At 39.3% G+C, this 27,243-nt stretch overlaps 1 protein-coding gene across 1 annotated transcript in view; it reads left to right on the top strand.

Moving 5' to 3' along the window:
- Positions 1-27,243, top strand: part of LOC108049006 (high affinity cGMP-specific 3',5'-cyclic phosphodiesterase 9A) — a 119,780-nt gene that overhangs the window by 68,380 nt on the left and 24,157 nt on the right. Inside the window, exon 3 of the mRNA XM_044460844.1 lies at positions 8,004-10,629. Within this exon, the coding sequence (XP_044316779.1) occupies positions 8,721-10,629 (1,909 nt within the window). The 5' untranslated portion in view covers positions 8,004-8,720. The remainder of the gene's footprint in view (positions 1-8,003; positions 10,630-27,243) is intronic.

Below are 27,243 nucleotides of genomic sequence, written 5' to 3'. Positions count from 1 at the left end.
CAAGGAAAACTAACAATATACATTTTCAAGGAAAACTAACAATATGCATTTTGAAAAGCACCTATACAATTTTTTACGACAATATAATACAGTTGATTATGTTGATTACTAATGCCACAGCACTCAAATACATAATTCTAATTAGGAGCTTGCTTTTTAAACCACTTTGGAATGGATTTATCCCACGCTTTAATACTTTTCGCAAAAAACCAGAGGAAAATGGCACCATGGATACCTTCGCTAGTAAACTCATTAGCTAGTCACCCAACTTTTGGCTAATTGCACTGCTTAAACTGCTAATTAACATTATTTTGTGACTGATTCTGCAGATATAGAATTAATATGAGTGGGACGAACTTATAGCATGGAGTCCACAACGATGAACATGCAGGACATGTGCACTTTAAAAAAGACTATTCAGTTAAATACATAACAAAAAGTTTCCATCAACTTAATTTATGTGTGCAGTTTAATCATATTAATTTTCAATTTTGTTTTTCAGTTTAAATTTGTATTAGCTATTATATTTAAAAAACACAAAAATGAGATGGATGCCCCGATAAAGAGATGAATATTTGTTTAAAATTTGATTAGTTTTAGTTTGAGTTTTCTTTATCTGTGTACATACTCGTATGTGTTTTCCACGCCCACGTAGACGACCCCTCATTTCCATATCGGTGTCGGATGTAGATTGAAGTTTTCCAACGGGCTGTTGTTGTTTGCCAAGCTCAGTGGCATATGCAAGGGGGGTTAAAAATTGTATATGGTATATAATGGTATATGGGAGACTTAAGCTAAGAACTTTAGAGGTACTTGGAAATCGAAATCCGACTGGTCAAGTTAAAATTAAAATTGTATCTCATGTAAAAAGTTTAAAAAACAATCAAGCCCCCTTTCTGACAAATTTGTTAGTACGCCCCTGACTAAACTTATTTATAGATTGGTCCGCTGAGGACTTTGCACATGCCATCAACTTGGCCGACTTAATAGCAATCGTCCTGACGTCAGTTCCTCAGTATTTCACTCAGTCAGTTAGTCAGTCAGTTAGCCAGTTGGTCATTCTGGCAATTCGCTCGCAACGCTGGACCAGAGTAATTTGCATATTCACAGCAACGGACTGCTTTTGTCCCCCAAAAATCGAACAAATCGCGTGGCCATAGGTGAGGAATATTGTCACAGAAACTGATGGGGAAAGAACAAACAAGAAGAAAGAAAGATAAGAGGGGGAACAAGGGAGGGGGAAGGGAAAATGAGAAAGTTGGGTACAAGGAGAAAGGTGGAGGGAAAGCAGAGGAGGCTGCCTTTGATTTATCGCCACAATAATCGCCAAGAGGAATCCTTGTGGGTAACATTATTTACAACTATGTTGTCCGGGAATGATGAATGATTCCAAACTAGCACCAAGGTAACCAACACACACCCATGGCACTCACTCACACAGAAACACGAGCTGAATATGAATATGAATACAAATAAAGCATTCCAATTCGTATACTTAACTTTTATCTCAAGATCAGTTTACGTCTTAATATATTAAATTCTTGCAGCTTCAATTTAATTCATTTGGAGCATTTAAAGAAGGTCTTCAATGAAGTATTAAATATTAAAACTATATTTACATTTTTAATTAAAAAGCATGGATAGAAATTAAATTTGAATAAGCAGAATAAAAAGTAGAAGGAGTCCTTGCTCATTTAAAGTTTTGTGATTCATTTAGATAATTTGGAAACTGATAATACAAAAAACTAAATACAACTGTACAGAAAACTATACATTTTCATGGTTTTCATTTTATAAAATAAAATTTAATTGGCTTAACTTAGCTACACTAGTTTGTTTAGAATAAACAACTAACAAAAGAAGAGATCGATTTGACAATAAAGTTTAATGAGTGAACGTCAATTTTGCCCCACCTATTTGTTTATCAATTTGCTTGTAATTTCTAATTGCATGATCAATGGCTGCGTTAGTGTCCTTCGAATCGTAACATTGACGGGCTATGAAAATTAAAATCACAATGGGCCCACACGCACACTAAAGCAGTTGGGGACACTCACACACACACACACACACACACAAGCCCAAGCGGAAAATCTGAAAATCACTCGCTTAAGTAAGTTCTCTATGCGTGTGAGTGTGTGTGTGGGTGTGTGAGTGTGTGCCTAGGTGTCCTGGCGGCCATAACCCAACACCTCGTGCCTTCTCTCTCGCTCGCAGTGTTCCGGTCTCGCTCTCACCCCCTCGTTGCCCTTATACTTCCCACGCTTTTGTTTATTTTCGTACGCTTCGTTGGCTTGGTTTTCCGCTCTTTCGTCCTTTCGTCCTGTCTCATGTCTCCGGGCTTGTTTGCGCTTAGTTTGATTGAACGCTCATAAGTATGTGGCTCCATCTATCTCTTTCCCCACGAGTGTGTGTGTGTGTGTGTATGTGGGTGTGTGTGTGAGGGCTCCATTAAATCAAAGGATCAGACATTGCGTCTGGATGTGGGTTTGTGTGGCCAGCCAATATTGCTGCCATGCCAAAATATATGTCCGAATTGTATGCCTTCTCTGTAAAAGCTTAAAAAAATCCTTTCCGAATGTGGACCTTTGCATATGACTTGCCCTATTTTTTTTAAAATTTCCCTATCATATTTTTTTGTCCTATTTTATTATATGTTTCAGGATAGTTTAAAAACGAGATAAATGCAAGAATGAATTTTAAAATATTATTAGTATTAGTAATGATATAAAATTTATTTTTACTATTATTATTTAAAAAGTGTTTTCTTAATTATTCCCAACTTAAATTTATTATGAGTTTTATTTTACTTGAATTATTATATATATTTTAATTAATGTTTTTAGATTTTTTAAGTTGTTATTATAAATGTATCACTAGTAATAGTAACAATTTGTCGTGACAACTAACTTCACGAGCCCATCTCTGGCCATGTTTGTCCCTCCAGTGCAAAAATACTATTCATCCAAATGGTAAATGTTGAATGAGCTTAATTAGGTTTGCAGAAAGGAAGAATAAGGAAAGGACGAAGGGAAAATATCGGCATGAGAGCCAGAGGCCGTATATTGACCATTATTTAGGGCTGTTAAGCGATTTCCGTACTAAAAATTGAATGTTTTTACTGCCTAGAGGTGTGTGCCTATGTGTGTGAGTGTGAGTGAGTGTGTGTTAGTGTGGCATATTTCTATTTAAAGTGCAGCCCACACACACACACACAAACAAAGAAAAGGAGTATGGCAAAATGGAGTCAGGACGAGAGAGAGAAGGGAAAAAGGGAAAAGGACCAGAGAACGAGCAAATAAAACGTTGCTAGCCACACGCCATTTTCATGTTGCATCCTGCCATTACACAGACACATGGACACACACACACACACACGTGTGAGAGGGGAGGGAAAGTGAGGGGGAGTGAGTGAGAGAGGGGAACAAGTGGTCCTGGCGTTCGCCGCATGCAAAACTCCTCGTTTATTCAACAACATAAACATTGTTGTGCACATAAATTTATACAAAGTTCTAGTTTACATACCAGGCTAAAAGTGGGTGGGATGATGGGTGGGGGGGGAGGTTGGGGGGTTGTAAAAGGGGGCTGCAGGCTGGCACAGTTAACGGGTCGAATCGATATTCATATCAACCGCAAAATGTGTGTCGCTGTCGTTGTTGCAGCATTTTTATTTCCCTCTCCGTATTGTTGTTTGTTGGCGATCCGGGAAAATGGGGGCGAAAAAGGGAGAAGGGGAAAAGGGGGGGGGCACCGGAAAAGCGGGTGAAGGCCTGAAAGTAGGCTGCACATTTTGATGCATTTAAGGGAGCGACAGCAGCAGGCTGCAGGACATGGCCAGGGACATGTGCTCGCAATTTGTCGGCAACGGCGGCTGCCCATTTTGATTTTATTTATTTTACAACGCCTGGATCCATTGTGATAAGTCAACACGAACAATGCGCCCCTTCGCCCAAAATCCATAACAAATTCATTTTCGGCCATAAACACAAACAGTTAACAGGAATTGTTAAGCAGCTTTTGAATTATTTAAATTAGTTTACTTATTTTTGGCTGATATTTTTTCCAAATTTTTAATTAAATGATACAAATGTATAGATTGAATTATTTTTTTTTGGATTGAACTCATACTTTCGTATGATGAATAAAAATGGTGAATAAAATTTAAAATTGAAAACTTCAAAAATAAATTAAGACTGCATTTAGTTGCTTATTAATTTTGTTTTAATTCTGTAGCACTTTAACGTTTTTATTCCCTTTTATATCTGATTTTATTTTCCCAAATAAATTTCTGTGTTTTATTACTACCGAAAATTAATCATTTATCATAATTTTTTAGAGAGCATTACATTTTTAATTTCGATTTTAATTTTGGATTTAGATTTTGCATACAGAAAATATTTAATAGCCTTTGTATTTGCTTTATTTTAAATGTTTTATTTTTCTACTGTTTACATATGTGTTAATTAAGTTATAAGTTAATTAATTAATCCTTATTTTGCTAACGAATTTTTCCAAGGACTCAACATACACATTTGTTATATTTATTTTATTTCACTTGCTTTCGCTGTAAATAAATGAAATTCAGCAAAATGGCGGCCAGAAACTGTTGCCACCATTCAACAGTTGGCGGCTGTCTTGTTTCGCTTCGATTCGGTCTGGTTTTTGGTTATTTTAAGGTGGAGTTTGGGTGGATCCCTGCGGTGTGGGAAGAGGGAGGGGGGGGGGAGGGGGTGGTGCTGTCTCGGGTGGGTGGTTTTTGGCGAGGGTTTTGGGACAAGGCCGCGGCGGTTTCTGTTTGCGTTTGCGTTTTGTCAGCCATGACAGCGTCGGCAATTGCGCCACCTGCGGCTTCATATTGACACTTGTCTTTGTGTGTGTGTGTGTCTGTGTGTGTGTCTGTGTGTGTGTCTGTGTGTGTGTCTGTGTGTGTGTCTGTGTCAGTGTGTCTGTGTGAGTGTGAGAGAGGGGGCTTGTGTGTGTGCCGTATCTGTGTGAAGAAGAGATGGTTGTGTAGCCTTGTGTTTGTGAGCCCTAATCAAATTGCCCATAATTAGATGCAACAAAGTTGAATCTTTTCAAGCGTTTTTGGACGTTTTCTTGGCCTCTTGGAAATACTCCACCTCCCATCGAGCTGCCACCCCCTAAAACCACCTCCCACCACCCACAATCCACCACCATTTCCACTTCCTGTCGTGCCGGAATCGTCAGCATACCAGAAACGCACGAACGGATACGCCACGTTAGCTGTTCGCAATGCGTTCGGAATTTGGAAAAATCCATTTCGATGTGAGTGAGTGTGAGTGTGTGTGTCGCAGATCCTTTCAAGGAAACGGGGCTTCAGTGTGAAACTAGCAAAAGTACAAGTGGAAATTAAGAATTTAGCACGCCAGCCTCGGGCAATAAAAAATGGAAATTAAGAATTTATAACGGCAGCGTCGGGCAATAAAAGATGTTCAATTAATGTTTTAAAGTGGGGGAATCCAGTGGAATCCTATTATATAATGCAAACTTTTCATTTTGTTGGAGGCCTTCAAGTTGCAGAATTAAATTTATAAAAATGTTACTCTTAAAACGAGTCGAATAAAGATTAAAGTCCAAACTTTATATACTTTTGTAACTCCATTAATGGCATCAGCATATTTCTGAATGTTTTTCCATGCAGTTAATTGAAAATTCAAAACTTATACTTGGCTTTTAATGAGTATGTAAGTTTGGTTGAATTTTACTTGAATATGGAAAACTATTTTTATTTGTGGTGGCACATTAAATTAAAAAGAGTTCAGTACATGAAACAAATAAAGCTTTAACTTTTAATAGTTTGTACTTATATATTTTTTAAGATCCTTGGAAATAAATAAATATATTTCAATTAATGTAATATTTGTAAAAAAAATTCTTTAGAAGTTTTAATGCCTCAAAGTGTTCTTGATTTATATTTTTTTTACAGCAAGTAAAAAGTATTTTCGACTTATATTTTTTAAGTCAGCGAAATGTCTTTGATTTGAAAGCCTTTCTCTTGAGCATTCGAAATCTTTTAAGCCTGGTCGAGTGGTCTGGTTCTTGGTGGATCTTTGGCCGCCCAACCACCGAACAACTGGACATCCCCATCCCCTTCCCCTTCCCCATCCCGATTCCGCCAATGCCATTGCCATGTTGCAGTCCTTTGTCTCGGTGGCGCATTGTGGAAGTTGCACACGAGTTGCTGCCGGACAAACAAAAGAGACAGATAAACTGATTGACAGATGAACAGAAGGAGCGAGATGTCGTTGCTGTGCACTTAATGGGGTGATGGGTGTTGCGTGGTGGGTGGTGAATGGTGGGTGGTGGGTGGTGGGTGGTGGGTGGTGTGTGGTGCCATGTGGGCGGTTCGGTGGGGGTGGCTAGTGGACAAGACTGTTTGACATTTGCCGTCATTGTCAACGTCGGCGACAGTTGGTGATGTTGCTGCTGTTCCTGTTGCTGACCGACTGACCGACCGACTGACCGACCGCCAGCCGATGCTTTCAGCAATTGCCCGCTGTTTACCCTGCACCACCCACTCAACCACCCATCACACCACCCACTCAACCACTCACTAAGCCACCACATGACCACCCAACAGTGGGTTGCCGGCTTGACCGCCAGTGGGCAACGCCTTTGTCTCTGCGGTCGAGCACGTCTGCTTATTGGGATTGCCGAGTGACCACCCGAATCACCTTGCACCACCCTAAACCACCCTAAACCACCCTGCACCACCCACATTCACCACTCACTTCCACGACACTAACTGCAAACTGCAATCGATTGTCACAACAAAACAGAACGTAGAGTGCCGAGCAAGTACTAAAAATATTTCATAAAATATTTACATTGTTGTGTGGCTGCTGCTGCTGTTTTCCTATTTATCCATTTGTTTATTTGTTGGTCCTTGTATTTTCTCTCTTGGTTTTTCCTTGGCCGCTCGTCTGATTGATTTTGTATTAATTAAACCAGTCTAAAGTACCGGATCCTTGCTGATTTCCAGAGATTAGAAGGGGACAATGTTGGTATTTTTCTTGTATTCAATCAGTGCAAATTGCAGGCACAACAAATGAAATTTATTGAAGCAATCAGCTTTGAACGAGTTCTGTGGCTCAAACTGTATTCATATTTAATTATTTTTGAGCTGCCTTTGCATCTAGAAATGATGCTAAGTCGATTGATTTATGCCGAAATCAATAACACTTTGTTTAAGAAGGTTCTTATTTATTTTGATATATAGAAAATAAATAAAAAATAATGAAATGCCATACCTTGTTAAAATCGTAACAAAATGTGCAATCAACTGGCATTCACAGTTTTTCTTGTCAAATTTTGGAAGAAACAAATCATGAAAAAGGTTAAATGTGAAAAATTTGACTTTTAACAATTTTCGCTCAAAATTATCAGTATTTTTACAATAACAATGCGAATAATGGCCCAATAATGGAATGTCATACCTCGTTGAACTCGTTACAAAATTTCCAATTGAGGGGCGTTCACCGATTTTTTAGTGCATTTTTTGAAAAAAATTATGAAAAATGTAAAATGCGAAAAATGTGATTTTCAACAAAAAATAAGAGTATTTTTAATATAATAAAATGCAATACCTCGTTGAATTTGTAATTAAATTTTCAATCGATTGGCATTTACAGATTATTTTGCCAAATTTTCTACAAAAAAAAAAATCGAAAAATAAAAAAAAAACATCGAAAAATAAAAAAAAAACACATTAGTTTGAAAGCTACCATTGAATATTTTTCCAAGCTTTATAATTTAGTTTTTCTTTATTGTACAAAATAGACAATCATTGTAAATTTTGTATTATAAAAGTCGTATGGAATATGTGCCACCCAACGGTAATTAATACAGCCATTTTACCCATTTATTTGAAATTAGTAGCTAATTTTGTTGCCTTGTCATAGGAAACACTTTTCATTAGAGGTGTTTTTTGGCTAAATTTCGACTGGAGACTCATAGACCTATCCTTATTGTTCTCCTTGCAGATTTTGCCAGAGCCCTCAAAACGGAAACGGAAGTGACGACCAGAGGAAGGAGGAAAAGCGCAGGACGGCAGGACGAACGGCTGAATAATGCAAATTAAAACACAATAAAATGTAAAACACAAATGACAACAGAACTGAGAACGGCGAACGGAGCGCAAAATAGCAAAAGCAAAAACAAAAACAAAAGAAAGTGAAGCGGTTGACATGCCAAAAAAAAATGCGCGTGGCGGCAACTTTTCCACTGAATTGATTTGATTTGAGTTTGAGCCAGGAGTTCTGGGCGCCGGCATACGGAGCGTATGCGCGATACGTATACGCAATATAGGGCGCCGGGGGAGCGGCGGAAATTTGCATAACTTTGCTGGCGTGGCATAAACATCAAAAACAAATTGCAAGTAACAAAAGGAAACAACGGTCATAAAAACGGCGCCAGCCTCGTAAAAATACGTAAAAATTCGCCCCCCGCTCCAAAAAATACAAAACAAAACAAAAAACCCCCCCCTTCACTCACTCTCACTTGCTGGTAAAATTAATTTATGCAGCAAATCAAAAACGAATAGGGAAGAAATATAAAAGTAATCGCAGGCAGTAACAATTAAGACAGCAAAGGGAAAAGCAAGGAAACGCAGGGAAAAGCTGAGAAAAGCCGGGAAAATCGCTGGCAAGTGCAGCGGCCAAAACAGTGTCGAAGAAACGGTTAGCAAGGGTTGCTTATAAATGTACCAGGACAGTGGCTGCAGCAGCAGTAGCAGTCGACGCGGCAGCAGCAGTGCAGCAGCAGCAGCAGCAGCAGCAACATCTACAGCAGCAGCAACTGCAGCAGCAGCAGCAGCAGCAACAACAACCAGCAGCAGCGACGAGGAAACGCTCGAAACGCTCACAATTATAACCACCACCATCACCGAGAGCGATATCCATGCGAATGCGACGACCACAACCACGACGGTTATAGCCAGCGGTACGGCGACCACGGCGGCAACAGCAACACTTGCCACACTAGCAACACTTGCCACCGCAACCGCGACCACCACCAGCGACATCGAGGACAGCAGTCCGGTGGAGAGCGAGGACAGTGCCGAGTGCGAGTACATTGAGATCGATTGCCAGACGACCGCCCAGGAGAACACCTCGCCGAGCGGCGGCAGCAGCAGCAGTTGCGGCAATGCGGCCTTGCTGCAGCGCAGCAGCAACCACCAGCAGCAGCAGCAGCAGCAACATCTACAGCAGCAACAGCAGCAGGCGGACGTACGATTGTTGCGCAAGATTGGCTACATTGCATCGCGAGTGCGTTGCCTGTCCAAATACTACGGCGATTTCCGGCTGGTGAATCCGTACAGTGCCCGCCGACAGCGGCGCCAATTGCAGGAGATCCTGCTCCGGCACTCGATCTTCGATCCCGGCAAGGAGCACCAGCGGGCGATTGTCTTGGCCGCGGCCACAGCGGCAATTGCCGGCCCTCTGGCGGCCATCGATTGCGCCTGCGGCAGCAGCAGCATCAGCTTAGAGGCGGTCAGCAGCAGGAGTCGCAGCAGTGAGCTGGAGGTGGAGGAGCACCAGGAGGAGGATCAGGAGGAGCAGCAGCAGCAGCAGCCAGGTGAGGGCACAGGCGAGGGAGAAGCCGAAGGCAACGCAGAGGGTGCAGAGCCGGCGATTGCAGTCACCACCACCACCACGGCCACCGTGCGCCGGAAGTCGTCGAGCAGCTCCACCATTAGCGGCACCACCACCGTTTCCGGTTCCGTCTCCGTCTCGGCATCCGCCTCGCAATCCTTCTGCTCCAACAACATCAATCTGCTCGAAGAGCTGCTCATCCAGTTCTACGAGGAGCAGGATCACCGCGGCAATCTGACTGTGATCCGGCACCAACATCATCATCATCAGCAGCAGCAGAGGATCACCAACAACAACAACAATAACAACTGCAACAGCATACAGAACAACAACAATATGTCGAATCCTGGAGGTGCCACAGCAACAGTGGCAGCCGTTGCAACCACAGCACTCAGCGTGGAGCAACCTGCAACGTCGAGTGGCAGCAGCACCACCACCACCACAACCACCACCCACTTGCAACCCACCTCGCTGCCCGATGGCGGCGATAATCCGCGACGCCGGCGGGCCAGCGATTGCTCAGCGGTCCAGGCCGCCCTCCAGAATCAGCTGCACTGCATCACGCTGAAGAACAACAATTGCGGCAAGGCGATGCCCTTCCATCGCGGCAGTTGCGGTGCCGCCGGCGAGCATCTGTTGGCTGCCAATTCCATTGCCAATCGGGCAACCATCATCCTGAGCAAGTCATGCAGCAATGTCGATGGCGATGTGGCAGCCACCGCCCTGAGTTCCGCCGGCTTTGGTGGCAACAAGATGCGGGCCAGTGCCACCGACATCGAGTCGAATGCGCTCAACGGGGCCAGGGATGCCATGGCCACGATTGTCTCGAATAATGGGAATGGCAATGGGAACGGGAATGGGAACGGGAATAATGGGAACAACGGCAACAACGAGTACAGCATCCTCCAGCTGAACAACACGATCATCCAGTGCCACTTCAACGACGACGACTTCCGTGCTTTGGTCAAGGACCTCAAGCGCAAGGTCGAGTACACGGAGCGCATGAACTGGCTATGTGAGTAGATCGCCCTATAATACGGCATATAGTTTATAAATATAAATATACATATGCATATGATAACTAAGGCAATGATTCACCCTTGACTTTTGAAATGATTTTTAGCCACTTAACTTCAGAAATAGAATTCTCTTGAAACTAGGATTAAATCTTTATAGAATCCATTGAAAAATTTTATGAAATTTACGGCTTCAAATTTTAGGTAATTCTTGCTAACGAAAACCTTTCTAAAATCAAATATTTTCTGTTTCTAAAATTTTCTTTTTAAATCTTAAAGGCGATTTCAATCTGAAAAGTAAGTTAATTTGTTTGTCGATTGTTTTCTTTATTTAATCATATATGTAGGTTCTAGTTTTAGAGCTCCGAGCTCCTTAAAATTCAATTTCTAAAATTTTTAAGTTGCAAATTGAGCAAACTATAATACCTTGTCTTCCTGGAATTTATAAGAATTTTAGTTTACAAAGAATATATTTAAAATACATTTAGGATTTGGTAAACTATTTGTTTAGCAGTCAGGTTTTTTAGAATATATTAATGGTTTCACTGCGATCTTTAATGTTTAATGTTTTCATGCCCAAGTTTTGGATACGCAAGTTAGCCGTTTACCTAAAAAATGAGATAAAATTCCGCTCCATATTTCACAGGTATTTCCCAAAAACTGCCATTGATACTAGTGCAGCACTTATTTGACAAAAATAATTGATGGCCCAATCAGGCGCTAACAAATAGTGCAAATGGTCAAGTGCTTTGGCCTCCGCCAACCCCGCACTTTCACCCACTTTCACCCACTTCCGCTTTCTCCTTTCACCACACACTCTCTCCGTTCGCTGCGCTCTTTTTATTTGTGTGTAATCGCCTCAAATGAGGCATGAGCAAATGCAACAATGGGATGGAATCAAATGGACAAATTTAAATGCAACTACAATGGAATGGAAAGGCCATTTCAAAACGCTGCACAAATGCCACGACTGCGAAGGGTTAGGGCATTGGCTTTTCCATCCGGAAAAGTGTGTGCGGGTGGAAAGCGGGTGGAAATGCGGCCGGCTGGCGGTTCGAAATATTTAATTCAATGGCAGGAAGCATTCACCGTTTCCACATTTTCTAGCATAAATGCAAAGCTGCAGAGCAAAACAAATGTTGTACAACCAAAATGAATATCTTATGACCTGCAGGTGGATTAGAATTTGATTGGTTTTTCAGTGCAGAAAATATGAAATATAGATATGCCATAAACAAAAACCCGATTGCCACGTAAAGCGTAAAACTATCCACAGAGCGATGGAAAAGTGTGGCGAAGACGTGTTCAAAATATTATTGCCAGGACACAGATCCTGCTGCCACTTCTCGATCCCATCAAAAGTTTCAATTTTCAACTTTCGACTTTCCGTACTTTCCACTGTGTCTCGATTGCTTCATCGCCTGTGTCCTTTTACGGAAACCCGCCCTTTATGTGTACCGTGTGTCCTGCAAAGGACAATAAAAAAATATAAGACAACAAAAGCAGCGACTGAGTTTTCCACTGAAACAACAAGACTGAAAAATGTTTGAATATCCAAATATAAGGAATTTAATTGCGATAACAATAGCTTATATTTTTTTTAAGAAATGCTTTTTACTCCGATTTTTAAGTGTTAAAAATAAATCAAAAGTTTATAGAATACAGTATCGTAGTTCCTTTAAGAATAATATTTTTCCAGTGCAAAAAAAACTATCCCAACTTTGTTGAATGGCATTAAAAGTTGTCTTTGTATCGTGGCCACGTTTTCCTTTGCATTTTTGTTCTGGTGCCTCCTTGCACTATACTTTTTTTTTTTTTGAGTTTTCACCGCTTTTCCTCTGTTTGCCAGTCGTCCTTGCAGTTCGCTTAGCATGTAAGAAGGTTTTCCACACCGAGTGTGAGTGAGTGTGTGCGTTTGACGGCTTCTTTCTGGCATTTTTCCACACTGTCGCACTTTAAATATTTCAATTAAATTGGAGTCGGCTTGCCGCACTGTTTGCTCCACTTTTTGGCGCCTGTTGATTGCCTTCCGTTTAATTGGTTGCTAGGATTTTCCCACCCACTCCCAACAAAAAATATTTAACTGATGATGTTCCTTTTATCTTTCGAGTTGCTAACAAAGCGTAGTATATTCGACGACTATTGTATTTGGTCGAGAAAAATAATAATACAAATGCTTTGAGGACTTTGGTATATATAAAATTCTTTAACACTGGAGTATTTATCAATAAAAAACACTAAACTTGCCCCTTTTCAACACTGAGATTAGTTCACATCTTGAATTTTTCAAACTCTGCAATTGTAATATTGTAATCTTTGTTAAGTGTAAATTATTTTGACAAATTGAATGACACAGATGGCTATAGCTTTTCCGATCGAAGCACAATGATCTTGTTCTTTTTAATGAGTTTGCCATTCGCAACACTATTTATTGCCCGTCGTGCGTGACCAACACTGTCACAAGGAGACAAATGGCCCGACTTTGATTTTTGGGTGCCAACATTGTCTGGCCTACCGGCTACCTTTCTTTTTCCGGGCATTCGGCCTCCTATATTTGCGGATCGTAAATCAAAAGCATCGGGACACTGAGTAGAGGGTGCGCCAAAAGGCCAAGAATCATAAATTGCTTGGGCATTTGAGAAGGGGCCACAAAACGCAAAATGGTCATAAATTCAAAAACCTAAATGGCTTTGGCAATACAGAATCAAAAGCCAACAAAGGGGAACCGGGAACCAGAGAAGGCCGCCAAGAAAGTGAAAGCCAGGAGGCCAAAAAGAGGGGAAGAAAGGGGGCGGGGAGGGAATGAAAAGCGTCGAACATAATACAAATGACATATAACAGGAGTCGGGAAATATGTCGGAAATCTACTCGAGACAGTCGCCGAAAAAGCCAAGCGGCCATGAGCCGAATCAGCCATATCAGACTCGAAAGGCACTTAAGGCTCTGGCCGAGGGAAATTGGGAGGGATGGCGAAAAACTGGGGAAAACGGGGGAAATTGGGGAAAGTCAAAAAATCAGAAAATGCCTGGGACCGCCAGCGAGATGTGACAAAAGGCAAATGGCAATGGGATTGCTTGGCAGGCAGCAAAAATCTAATAATAATAAAATACTTTATTGTTCAGTTAACAATTCAATTGTTTCACTTAACAAGAGCCGAAACCACAAAGCCAAGGACGACAGACAAATTCAGCTGGACACGTGTGCACTGGCAGAAATGAATTCATTAATTTGTGAACAAAAGTTGTAAATAATTACCTACGTACTTGAAACATCTCTAAAAAAGGTCTAGTATTACCAAAATAAGCATATTTTAATATTTATTTGAAAAAAAACTACTCGGCTTTTAATTTTACAAAACTACAAAACAAAATAAGTAGTAAATCAACATTTACATATTTTATAACTGAAATAATAATATAAATTTTAGATATAAATTTTAGATAATTGAACACAGTAAAAAGACACAATTGCTATGCACTTCATTTTTTGCCAGTGCAGCCATATCTGTGTGTAGATAAACAGGTGAATAAAGAATAAATTGCCACAAACGAACATTAAGTGATAAAGTGTCTGGCAAACCAAATCGAAAGATGATGTCCTGCAGATTGGCAGGATTCGGAAGTCAGAAATCAAATCAAAGTTCGGCCATCTGGTGGGATGTTGGAATGGTGGTATGATATCCTGTCAGTTGATGGACGAGCTGCATCATCATCCTTTCCATCCCCATCGTTGGGCTGCACTTGACATTTCCAAATGGCAGTTTTTGAATGCCGAAGGTTTTCCATTTCATCAGTGGCAGGGGGCCAGCCAGCAAGGCTCTTCTCGAGTGCCAGCGAGTGGAATAATATTTGCCCAACAAAAGGTGGAATTTAATTCATTTCTATTTCATCTCGCCGCACGTGTCAGTGCATTTTCTATATGCGGCTATATATTTATATATATCCTCCATGCTAATGAGGCGAGGTCGCCTCCTGAAACTTTTCCTTGTCCCATTAATTATAATAACTCGCTTGTTGTCAAGTGGCAAATGGGGTGGTGCAAAGTCTTTTTGGAGGTTGCAAAACTTAGCCGGCGAAACTGGTGAGTTGTAGTTATTGCCAAATTAAAGTGCGCACAAGAAGCCAACTTTTTACCAAAGAACTGTCAATGTCGTGCAAGTTTTAAAAGCAATTTTTAAGCCAACTATTAACATTCTAAAAACCTGTTCTGTGAGTCAAACCTTGCCACATTTTATTTTAACATAATTTTCAGTTTTCTACTTCAAGCTGAAAAACTTTTAAAGCATTTAGATATTGAATCAGATGGTCTTCACAATTAAAACTAATTTTCCAGAATATTCTAGGCTAATAATTACGATAAAAATTTCGGAAAAGATGGTAATATGTCAATAGGATGGTGGCACACATGCATTTTCTATATTAACTCTGAAATTCTAGTTTACTAACTCTGTTTTTTTGTTTTACCATGACATGGATTTGCATTGGATGCGAATTTTTTTTATTTATGGCACATTAAGTAGATTATTTCTTGTGACTCGTATATTTTTAAAAAGTGGCCAACTTTTTCAGAAAGTTTCGAAACTAAAAGGTAGATAGGGATCCATGAAACTGGTAAGAGGCCTCAAATAAAATACAATCATAAGGTTAACCGACCTATTCGCCAGACTTTATACAAAATCTTCAACAGTCGCTGTCCATTGCCTTGGTATATATACAAAACAAAAGAACAAAATTAAATCTGTTAACATCCAATTGCGTTGGAATTCCGTCTGACTTGTCTATTAAGCGCATTAGCCCCCTCCATTTCAGTCAGCTCCTTCTCCTTCTCGTCCTTAAAACAAACGCATCCTGGAAAGTGCGAAGGCGAATTGGCTGTACTGACAGATTGACAGACCAGGCAGACGAGATTATTGGCCATGGGTGCATGGTAAATCGGGCAGCTGATGACAGACAATATCATAATAGGGCTGGGAATATTCCTCAGCCCTCGATTGACTTTTTAAGTGCCATCAATCATGATTCGATTCGATTTGAGCTCTGCCTTGATTAGATCCAATCAGGCTTATCCGTTTGAGATTGAAAGGCAATCGAAACAATTGAATGCTTATCAGGAATATATATTTCAAATCAATCAGTGAGTCTTCGATTCGCATATTCCATTAAGAGCTATTTTATTTCTATTCTAAGATGGAAATATTATTTAAAGTAAGCGTCGAAAGTTTTGTGCTTATCTTTAGTAGAAAAGTGAGGCAGGGAGTAATTAATAAATCGTAAATAAACATAAGGTTCGTATCGAAATCAAGGAATCGAAATTATACCTTACGATTTAATAATATTAATTTTATGCTCTGTCTTTATGGACTAGAATGTTGTTTCAATATGCAAATCAAGTTTTTATGGACTGTCAAAAAGTAAAATCACCGAGTCTACTCTGTTCGAGTTTCTTTTTGTTTTTTTATTTTTTGACCCACTTTAGTGTGGGCGTGTCAAATGCTCATACACACACACACACACACATACATATCCTTCTCATGTGTGTGCGTATCCGTGTTTAAGCAATCATTTTAATGAGCAATAAAGTGTTGCATACTTAAGAGGGCAAACGTGGGAATTTCGGCGGCTGCGACAAAAAACAACAACAACAGCGACCGCAAGGAGGCGAAAAAAAAAATAAGGAAAAACTAGAGCACACACACTTGCACCACTTTTGTATATTTATATGTGAGTCTGGTTGTTTGTGCGAGTTGATGCTCAAAGCTCTAAACTTGCCAAACAAAAATCAACTTTTTAGGGTGGAAAAGAGTGAGTTACAATGTTTCGAATCCCCCAACCAAAAAAAAATTGTTCATTGTTTGACTGTTGATAAACAGGCATTTAACTTGAATTATTCCTGAAAAATGAGCAAACTTTTTTCTGCTACTTTTTACGAAGAAGGGTTTCCGAAGGGAAGCAACACCCGGATCCAAGGGCCAAAAAGATAAGGTCGTCAGGTGAGCGGCGAACAAAAGGAGTCCGGGGGAAAGGACTCAGTCAGATACACACCAGGACATAATTCACGAGTCAACAATTGCAACTGCAGGATGTACGACGGACGAGGCCAGCTTGATAAATAATAATGCCAATTTTCCAAATGACATTTCACAAGGAGAATTAAGTCTGGCACCTGCATATTTCTCCAAATTGTGTGCATAGAATTTTCACTCCTGGCAAAATTATCGTTTCCATTTTAATTCCTAATTTTTTAACTTTTTACTGAGTGGTTGCAAAAAGCATTGTATCTTATTTTTTTAACAATATTTTTAAGGCTACCGAAATATTTTGGTTACTGGTTGCTATTTTAATATACCAGAATTTTAATATTTTAGCAAAACTGATTTCAGAAATCTAAGAAATTTGTGCACATCTTAGAATTAAAGAGGTTGGCCTTTTGAAAACCCAGATTAGGACCTGTTGAAGGCAAATCCTTCGAGGATCCTTTGCAATCGTTCGATTTAGCCGCATGAGTGCAAGTGAGTTTACTCACGGGTGTATTCATATCCAAAGAGCGACCCGAAATGTCAGTTATTTTTAATATTTCTGCCGTGTAATGTGCGTAAAGTGAGTATTTATGTTATGCACGCACTTCGCCCCCTCTCTTTCGCTCCGGCCCTCTGCCGTCTCCCTCTTTTATCGCCATGTCATGTGGAGTGTGGCTCGTGCCGTCTCTTTCTCTTACCTGCCACATTTCTCATGGCTCATACAACAAATTTTATTTATTATCATTTCGTTTTTTTTTTTTCTTCGTCCTCTTCTTGGGTTTTTGTTTTATTCATAAACACACATGACGTATTGTTGTTGGTGTTGTAATTTATACGTGTTGTTTATTTTATACCAATTTAATGCAACTATATATGCACGTGTGTGTGGATGTTTGGACTAAAACATTTGACATGTAGTCACGTTCAGCAGGGAGATACAGATACAGATACAGATACGAATACTTTGCCCATCTAAAGCAAAAGAAAAAGTTTTCTCATTTTTGGCTTAAAGTAAACAGTGAGTGGTCCACAGAATCTTGGGATACACGTGCTTTAATGGTTGATATAGTCCCCAAAAAAGAATAACCGAATTTAACCCAAAGATAAATAATTAATGGAGTACACTTTTTATTTATTTGGTTTTGATCATATGGCTAGTTTTCTATAGAAGCCAATTAACTTAAGCCAATTAGGTAAAATGTCGGCTTAATTTTCACATTTTCCAGTTTAATTGCGATAAAAGAGCTTCCAAGAACGAAGCTTTCCCCTATGTCCTTTGCCACATAGTAATAAATTCCAGTGAAAACTTGGACTGCATTTCACATCTCTGTCATGAGATCAGTCCACGTGTTTCTTCAGCATGGAATTTCTGAGCATTCGGGGGACACTTTCCCCGGGTTCTTTACCAACGTATTTTAATTACCATTCTGGGCGATGTCCTGGCAACTGGTGGACCCCCGCCACTGTGCCAAATGAAATGGGATTCAAAACATACAAATAAAAAACAAAAAACACAAAAAAAAACAGAAAGGTAAAAAGAACCAGAAACAAACGAAAGCCAAGCAGAGCAGAAGCAATAAGGCAAAGCCGCAATAAAAGTTGAAATCTGCTTCCGTTGCCTAGGTAAATGTAAATAATTAAAAACACCCCGCCACTTATGTCTGTGCTATAAGATAACCTTGACTTTCTACAAAAAAAAATAGATAGGCAAAAGGCCCTGACAAAATCTTGTCCATTGATATCAATCAAAAGGATTATGAATTGGTAAAAAGATACCAGAATATGGAAATGGCCGGGTAGGGAAATTAACATATTTCCTTCAGCTTTTGAAAAACTTTTCGCAGCAGCTGCCAATTGCCAGTTTGCGTTTTCCGTTTTTCCCGTTTTTCCGCTTTGCCTTTTTGTCTCAACCAGCTGGATGCCAAGTCGAACAAAAAAAGTGTATGCCTCAAGTTTTCAACCCCCCCGAAAATATCCCCTTCCCCGCAAAATGAGATCCTGTTAGACACTTTGAAGATGTCAACGGCAAAAATTGTTTGCGGTCTCGACTTCAGGTGCTCTGCGAACGGTTTTGAATTTAAATTTTGCGGGCTCCCCCGTCGCCCCCCGCGCAGCCAATAAAATCGTTTTAGTATATTAATTAAAAGCTCTGGGTAAATACAGCGCTCCTCTCGCTTTCCCTCTTTCCCATTTTCCCACTCTCCACATTTTCACCTTTTCACTTTTCCCCGGTAAACGAAGCTCGCAGCTGCTGGATCCTGCAAATTGGATGTCTCGACCAAAGAAGTCCTTGCCAATTATTCAAGCTGCCAGCAAAAATGGTAACGAAATCGGGAAGGTAACAGCAACCAAAGGGCTCAATAGAATTAATTCAGATGCATAAATGATTTGAATCGTAGAAGTGTCCCAAAGTAAAGAAGTAAAGTTAAGGAAAGTGCATCAATTATTTAATCTAATGCCTCAACGAAGCCAGAAAAACAGAGACAGATCTATCGAAAGTTGAGAGATTTTTCATTCACAAATGATAATATTATATAATATTAATTTAAGGTAGTATTTATTGTAAGTATTCAAACATTGGTGTCTTTCATTTGCAATTTTGAACCGTTTTATTAAAGTACTTAAATCTTTCGCTGTTAAAAGTGTCTCAAAATAAATAAAACAATTTGTTTTCCCACAATTTTTTGGAGATATACCAAGTCGAAATTGCATAACATATTTGTTCAATTTGTTATTGTAAAATATTTTAAATTTCCTTAAAGCTTTTATCCAAACAATTTAAGTTGATGAATAATTGTTACTTGGTCTTTCTAATATTACATTCATTAACAATCTCAAACTCGAGCTTCAAATTCGTTTTGTAATTACCTGCTAGGAGCAAAAAAGAAAGTGAAAAAAAAGAACGCGATGCGATGAGAAATCAAATTTTATTTTTTTGGGGGTATTTACGCCACTGGCATTTACAGCGTACATGTGTGTTTGTTTGTGTATGCGAGTGCTTTCTGGGGCATTGTATTTTGTTTTTCCAATTTCTGCACCGGCAGCCGTGAAAATCGGGAACGCCAGGGAAAAGCAATGGAAACCCAATGAAATTCAAGCGTTCGGTGCGTGGCTTATGTATTTATACCCTTGCAGAGGGTATTATAATTTTGGTCAAAAGTGTGCAACGCAGTGAAGGAGACATCTCCGACCCTATAAAGTATATATATTCTTGATCAGGATCACCTCCTGAGTTGATATAGCCATGTCCGTCTGTCCGTCTGTCCGTCTGTCCGTCTGTCCGTCTGTCCGTCTGTCCGTCTGTCTGTCCGTCTGTCTGTTTCTACGCGAACTAGTCTCTCAGTTTTAAAGATATCGAATTGAAACTTTGCACACACCCTTCTTTCCTTTGCACGCAGTATATAAGTCGGAACGGCCGGGATCGGCCGACTATATCCGATAGCTGCCATATAACTGAACGATCGGAAATGCCATAACTTTGGTGTTTTTAAAGTTAGAAAGTTGGGATTTTCTATGGGTTTTACATTTGGCCAATCAATTTGACGTACCAAATTTTATAAGGATCGGCCGACTATATCCTATAGCTGCCATATAACTGAACGATCGGAAATGCCACAACTTTGGTGTTTGTAAAGTTAGGAAGTTGGGATTTTCTATGGGTTTTACATTTGGCCAATCAATTTGACGTACCAAATTTTAAAAGGATCGGCCGACTATATCCTATAGCTGCCATATAAATGATTAATCGGAAATGCCATAACTTTGGTGTTTGTAAAGTTAGGAAGTTGGGATTTTCTATGGGTTTTATTTTTGGCCAATCAATCCGACCTACCGAACTTCATAAGGATCGGCCGACTATATCCTATAGCTGCTATATAACTGAACGATTGGAAATGCCATAACTTTGGTGTTTTTAAAGTTAGGAAGTTGGGATTTTTTATGAGTATTAAGAATGCATCATATGAATAAATTTGGGGAATATAATTTACAGAGTATTCTGCAAGGGTATATCAACTTCGGCTCCGCCCGAAGTTAGCTTTCCTTTCTTTTTTTTTTTTTTTTGTTAATTTACTGCTGCCCTGCCACGCCCCCTTTCAAACTGCCGGCGGGCAAGTCAATACGTTGCCAATTACCGTGCATACACAAACAGAAGCACACACACAAACACACACACACACGCACAAAGGGGAGAAAGTGCGAAAGGTGAAAGGCGGCAACAATATGCAGATGATTGTAAGCCCATCGAAGTTATCGATAACATATGTCCTCGCGGCAAAAATGCCTTTCAGTTTTTTAGACTATCAAAAACCAAGTTTAAGTCTATTAAACCTAAAAAAATATATATTTATTTATTATATATACTTATTTGAAATGAAATGGTATTAAATAGTATTCAAATCCATGGTTTACCAATCAAATCTAACAAACCTAAAATACCCAAATGAAAATAGTACTCAAGTTAAAGCAATAAAAAAAGTTGAAGTGGCTAAAATTGTAAGGATTCCCATGCACACATAGTTGAAATTTGTGTTAAGACCCAAAAAATGAGTTCATAAATCCTGATGACATGAGATGAGCACAAAATGCCAGCATTTAGTCAGACACATAAGCCGGATACTCAACTTTTCTCAGTGACAAAAATATCCCGGCCACTTTATCCTTGACTCTTATCCTGTTATCCTGTTATCCTGGCCGAGAATGCTTTGGCAGCCCTGCCGACACCTCCAGTTTGTTTTTATTAACTGCTGACGAAGGATTTACCAATCATCTGCCCTTTTGCACATACAAATTACGGGGAAAATAATAATAATGCGCATACGAAAATCGGGCGAAATTAGGGCCGTGCCACGCCCCTCATGTGTATTGATTGCTGCCGGAAGGACATTGCAAAACATTGCGATCAAAATCCATTTAGATGCGCAAATAAGCAAAAATCAACAAGGAAATTGACTTTGATGAGCAGACGAAAAAAACGAAAACCAGACACAAAAGGATATATACCACATATATATATGTATATATATGTATATATTCCCTTGTCTCAAGCGATGTAATGGGCGAAATTTGCGCTAATTTTTTTGGCTTTCCTCCGTCTATGTCACGCTGCGAGAATTCCTAACAATTGGGGGATTTGGGGAGCACAGAGCGAGCGAAAAAAGTATTTAATAAAATAATTGTTTTTCCCCCCGTTGGCGCAACACGAAATTTTGACAGCTGTCAAAACTTGACTGCACAACCGACTTCCCAGCAGAGCGTCAATAATTCATTTACTGACAGTTAAAGCAATTAAATTGGGTCCCCACATCCCGACCCAATGTCCCCCTTCCATTGGGGACCCCAAAAACATGTTTGTTTGCGTTAAATTCGCTTTAATTTGGAGTCATGCGAAAAGCCTAGGAACAACAAATTTCAAGATTTTGCAATTTAGTTTAATAAATCTTAAAAGTTATTCTAATTAAGATGCGAATTGAGAATACAAATTTACAAAGAGCCATTCAAAATTTATGTTTATAAATCTAATAATTTAACATCCACAAATTTAAGCGATGTTTTTCAAAAATGAATGACTACGAAACTTTATATTCTTTGCAATATTCAATAAATTTATCAATAAGATTAAGGCGGTATAATATTTAGCACAGAGTTTAAAGTTAAGGCCAAAAATGAAATGAAATAAAGAATGTTTTTTTAAGGCAAAGTTGGCAATGACTTTTGCACTGAGAGGGATTCAATTCCAACGGCAATCGTAACTTCATTTTTGCAAAGCTATTAATTTACAACAAAGAAGGCAGAAGGACGGGAAAAGTCTGAGGCTAACCGGAAAATGTCAACCGCGACTGTGGGTGTAAGGCTGTGTGAAAAATGCGAGGGAAAACTGCAGAAGCTGGGCAGCTGAACGCTCTCTAAACTCATTTAATCAACACAAAGCGTTTAATCTCACTAAATGTGTAACACACACACACACACATATCAATCAGTGTGGGCGAATAAATATATATACTATACATTGTATATATATATACAACCACCGTGTAAATTTAATCAGCTATAATGCACTTCATCAGGAACTTGATGGACTTTCCTCGATATGCCTTTAAAAGCAGCTCAATACCGCCAATATTCCATTGGCTGGTGTGTGCCAGAGCCCAAAAAAGTAAATAATGACAGGCATGTGAAATGTATTAGCCCCGGCAAGAGCAATTTACACAAGTCAATTGAATATTTACAAAGAAAAACAAAGAGCACGGCGACTGTAAGCCGAGGTATGCGAAACATCCTAAAAAGCTCGACAGGAATCGGAATCCGACGGATGCGGATACTGCGAATGACATCACGCAGTTCGAATTCAATCAATGGAATGTAAATCACAAATATTCCGTGCAAAAAGCGAACAGAACGCGATAAATCAGAGTGAGGGAAAATAGAAGCGTGAAAACCTGATTTATCAACAGTTAAATAAATTAATAGGAACTGGGTAAGAAATTATACTCAAGTAGCCCCTTTTCTTTTCCCTAAGTTTTAAATTTCCTTTAAGCAGAAGAATTATGGAACAGAGAATAACTCTTATTTGAATAAAAATTAAATTGAAAAATGTTATTTAAGTATTTACCTTAACAAAAGTCGATCGGTTGAAGGCATTTATTAACTTAGTTTGATGAATCTATAGATTAGGAATCTATAATATTTATGTTTGTAGTTTTGCTCATTTGTGTGCTCTCCACTTCTCATTTATCTGGCCAATTGCATGTTATGACCGCCCTGTTTAATTTGCCCCATCTAAATGCCCGCCCATTTCCATTTAGAGAAGATTCGAGCTTGACCTGTCCCCAATTACCCAATAAATCGCCGACAATTCACCCCTGCCCCTTTGGAAGTTTGGCGAGGGATCGTGTTTCGTCCAGCTCCGTCCGTCCGATGGCATTACATGACCCATTCCATGTCGTGACCTGGCCCCGTGTCACCCATTTAATCGGCCACAAATTTTTAATTGACCTCCGTTGACGTGTAATTAATATCTGATGTTGCTGCTGTCGTTTGTTGGGCTGCTAATGTCGTCCAATCCGATGATCCCCATAAATGCCAACGGCCCTCATCATCGCGATTGTAATCGTCATCATCGTCATCAAGGTGGGAGAGTTGGGTTCGGAATGGTCTACCCCTTTTTTTTTTTTTTTTTTTTTTTTTTTTGGCTATTTATAGGCCACATTGGCCCACCCATTTTGGTACGGTGTATTTGTGGTATTTATTTATAGCCTCGCTGCTGTTTTTCACCTTGTATTTAGCAGTTATGATTGCCAGCACAGCAAGTATTCGTATTCGTTCATTGTTTGCAGTTGAATTAGCATGGAATTGCGTGTTGTGTGGAATTGCGAGGCACATTACGCATACGACACGTTGCATGCGACAATCCACAGCGAATTTGCTGCAGGCTGCAAACCCATTTCGTCTGCGGTTGGGCCGTTAAAACCGTTAAAACCGTTTGTGGTTCGAACAGCTAGCGGGTAATATCGAGATGTTTTCGATTTATGGGATGCTCTTCTTTGACCTGTAGAAAAGGTATAATATTACATATTGTGATTAAGACTTTGTTAGGATATAATAAAAAGCACTAAAATTATGAATTATTGTGACTGCTGTTAATGAATACATTTTCAAAAGGAATAAAAATTCTTAAAAATATATAATTTCATGAACTCAAGATAGGTACATTTTGGAATACTAAACGTTAAAATAAAATAAATTAATTTAGAAATATTAAATTTACAAAATTAGTTAATACAGTTTATGTCAAGATATTAAATAAAATGATTAATTACAATTATATTATGTATATATATAAATTGATATTTGGCAAGTTACCAAAAGTCAGTCAGAAACAGCCGCTCAAGTGTAGGGTATTCCCGCGCACACACACACACTGACACACGGCACACTCATACACTCATACATTCATGCATGCAGGTGAGACAGGTGAACCAAATTGATGGACAATCAGCAGCAGGTGAATTCGCAGGAGGAGTAGAGATGTGCGACTGAAACGAGGGTAAAAAGGAAACGAATCAGCAGCCAAATACGATTGCCAATTTCATGGTTTTTCCCTTCCAATTCAATCCTCCCCCTTCCCCCTCACCTTTTATATGCCATGTGTTTGTGTGTGTGTGTGTGTGTGTGTGTGCGAAAGCCCCTAATTGAAACTTGTCTTTGGACATAACCCTGCAACATGGCCTTTAAGCCATAGTTATGCCTGTGTATATCCCATCCATATATCATGCGTTTGCTCTGATTTATTTCACATACATATTCGAGTGCTTAGTGGCAGGAAGAGCAAACATATTGATCACCATTAGTGGAAAATCAATATATCATATGTACATATGCATATAAATACACGCTAAGCAGATGACCATCGCTTACTGCCTCAATCAAATAGTTTCTTTGTGCAGAAATAAATAAGCAAGTTAAGGATATTATTGCAAATGTTAAATACAAGTCTTAATTCAAATGATGTTGCTTAAAAGTCAATCAACAATTTACAAATATTTTTAAAATAACATTTGTTTGCTTTAATGCTACTGAGGAATAAGATTTCCAAATGTTCTATAGCTTGTTAGATCAAACATAAACATTACCTTATAAACAATTGTAAATTGGAGTAAATAATGGCTATAAAAGAAACCTTTAATCATTTGGACTGGAGATTATAGAGGGCAGCCTGACAAATAATTAATTTACCCGCTGCACTCCAAGTTGATCCTTTTCAGTTAATTATTTCACGCTCACTAATTCCTGGGAGTATATATATATACATGTTTATATATAGAAGGTACAGGGCAAATGGAGAAAAAAAAACGAATGGGAGGCACTCTCGTCATTAATCTCCCACTCCTTATTTGCATCCTCCTAATCTGTTCCTTGGCATTGCCCCGCCCCCATTCTTTTGGCCGCCTCCGCATTTTAGGTCGGTGGATCTGGATTGTCGACGTGTCGCATTGTGGCCAAAATTTGTCATTTGTTGTGCGTTTAACATGCATATTGAATGGGAACCGACCCCATAAAAATGGGGCTTGTAGAACACGTACGCACGACTCCGGGAGCATTGTGTTAAATAATTAATTACAATCCATTAATTAATTAGACAACGCAGCGGGGGTCATTAGGCTAAGCAGCGCCACGAAAATGGGGCCAAAGGCCAAAGGACAGAGGACAGTGGAAGAACCTCAGAAAAACAACCAGAAAACCAAAGAAAAAACAAAAACAAAAAAACAGAAAAAAAAAGGAAAAAAGAATGGAAGGGAAAAAAAAAAGGAACATTTGATACGACAGCTTGTACACATAATGCGGCCATAATCAACAGCCTTTTTTGGGCTTCTTTTTTCCCCCATTTTTTGTATTGTTTTGAGAAGGGCAGCACTCATATTTTATTGCATACAGCTAGGCGTGAAATTATCCCCCAAAACAGTCCCATAATTAATGACACTCGGTGGAAGTCACTCCAGTGTTTTCCCCACCTCAACATTGATTTATATTCTTCGATTCCTTTGGCCGTTAAAATTTATCATTTCATATCTGAAATTTGACAGAGAATTCGTTTCCCCATCCATATTTCTTCAACCTCCCACTTGTTGGTTACTTTTGCTTAATTGATGAAAAAATATCTTTAATAATTTCTCAGTTTAAAACCGGTTTCACCTATATTTCATTGATTAAAGCTGATTTAAATATTCAGTTGAAAGTCGAAAATATATGAGGTTATACAAACGTGATTGCCATTCATAATTACAATTCTATGAAACTAAAACAATTTTTAGGCTTATACAGAAAGCCTAAAAATTCAAATGAAATATTTAGCACAGTTAATTGAAATTGTGAATTGCTTTAAAAATTTGTTAAAATACAAAGAGAATAGTTAAGTCAACGTATGACGGAAAATATAATTAATTGGCTTTCGATTGAAGCTTTTTATGACATTTGCCAAATTTAGTTACGAAAACAATTCTTTTGAAGTGACTACGGATTTTTGCGGCAACCAGGAAATATTTTCTTTAGCCAGATTATTTTTAAGTCGGATAAAAATAGAGAAGACATGAATTCAGTCACATCTAGGCAACCATAAAACGGAAAACCAGCTTAAATTTGCCCAACAACAATCATATTCCTTGCCGACTTCCATCTAATTTCATTCGCATCAAATTGAATATTTATTAGGTTCACGGAAATTCCTTCCGTCCATTGTTCATTATGAATTCATGCGATGCATTTTCACCTGGACATTTTCTCAGTTGGCCCGAGAGAACCACCCCTTTTGGCATTTCCCCGATGACAGTTTTGTATTTTTAGTCCGGGTTTTGCACTCAGCATCTCCCGACTGTCAGCTGGCATCGAATATGCATCAAAGCATAATTCAAACTGTCGCTTCGCTTAACGTACGCCATGAAATTCAATTGGCAGGAGTGGTGAACTCCGCCGACTAAAGAAAAACTTTCCGTACGAAGGCCGCAAATTCCGAAGTAAAAACAATTGAATTATGGGGCAAGGAGAATGTGCGTCACTTGGCCAAAACGCAGTGGGCCCACTTGGATGGAGTGCCAGCCTGATA

The sequence above is a fragment of the Drosophila rhopaloa genome, unplaced genomic scaffold (assembly GCF_018152115.1).
Source record: "Drosophila rhopaloa isolate 14029-0021.01 unplaced genomic scaffold, ASM1815211v1 contig_3, whole genome shotgun sequence".
NCBI classification, from domain to species: domain Eukaryota; kingdom Metazoa; phylum Arthropoda; class Insecta; order Diptera; family Drosophilidae; genus Drosophila; species Drosophila rhopaloa.
Note: the sequence above shows the minus strand (reverse complement) of the source record. Positions and strands in the feature narration are given on the sequence as shown.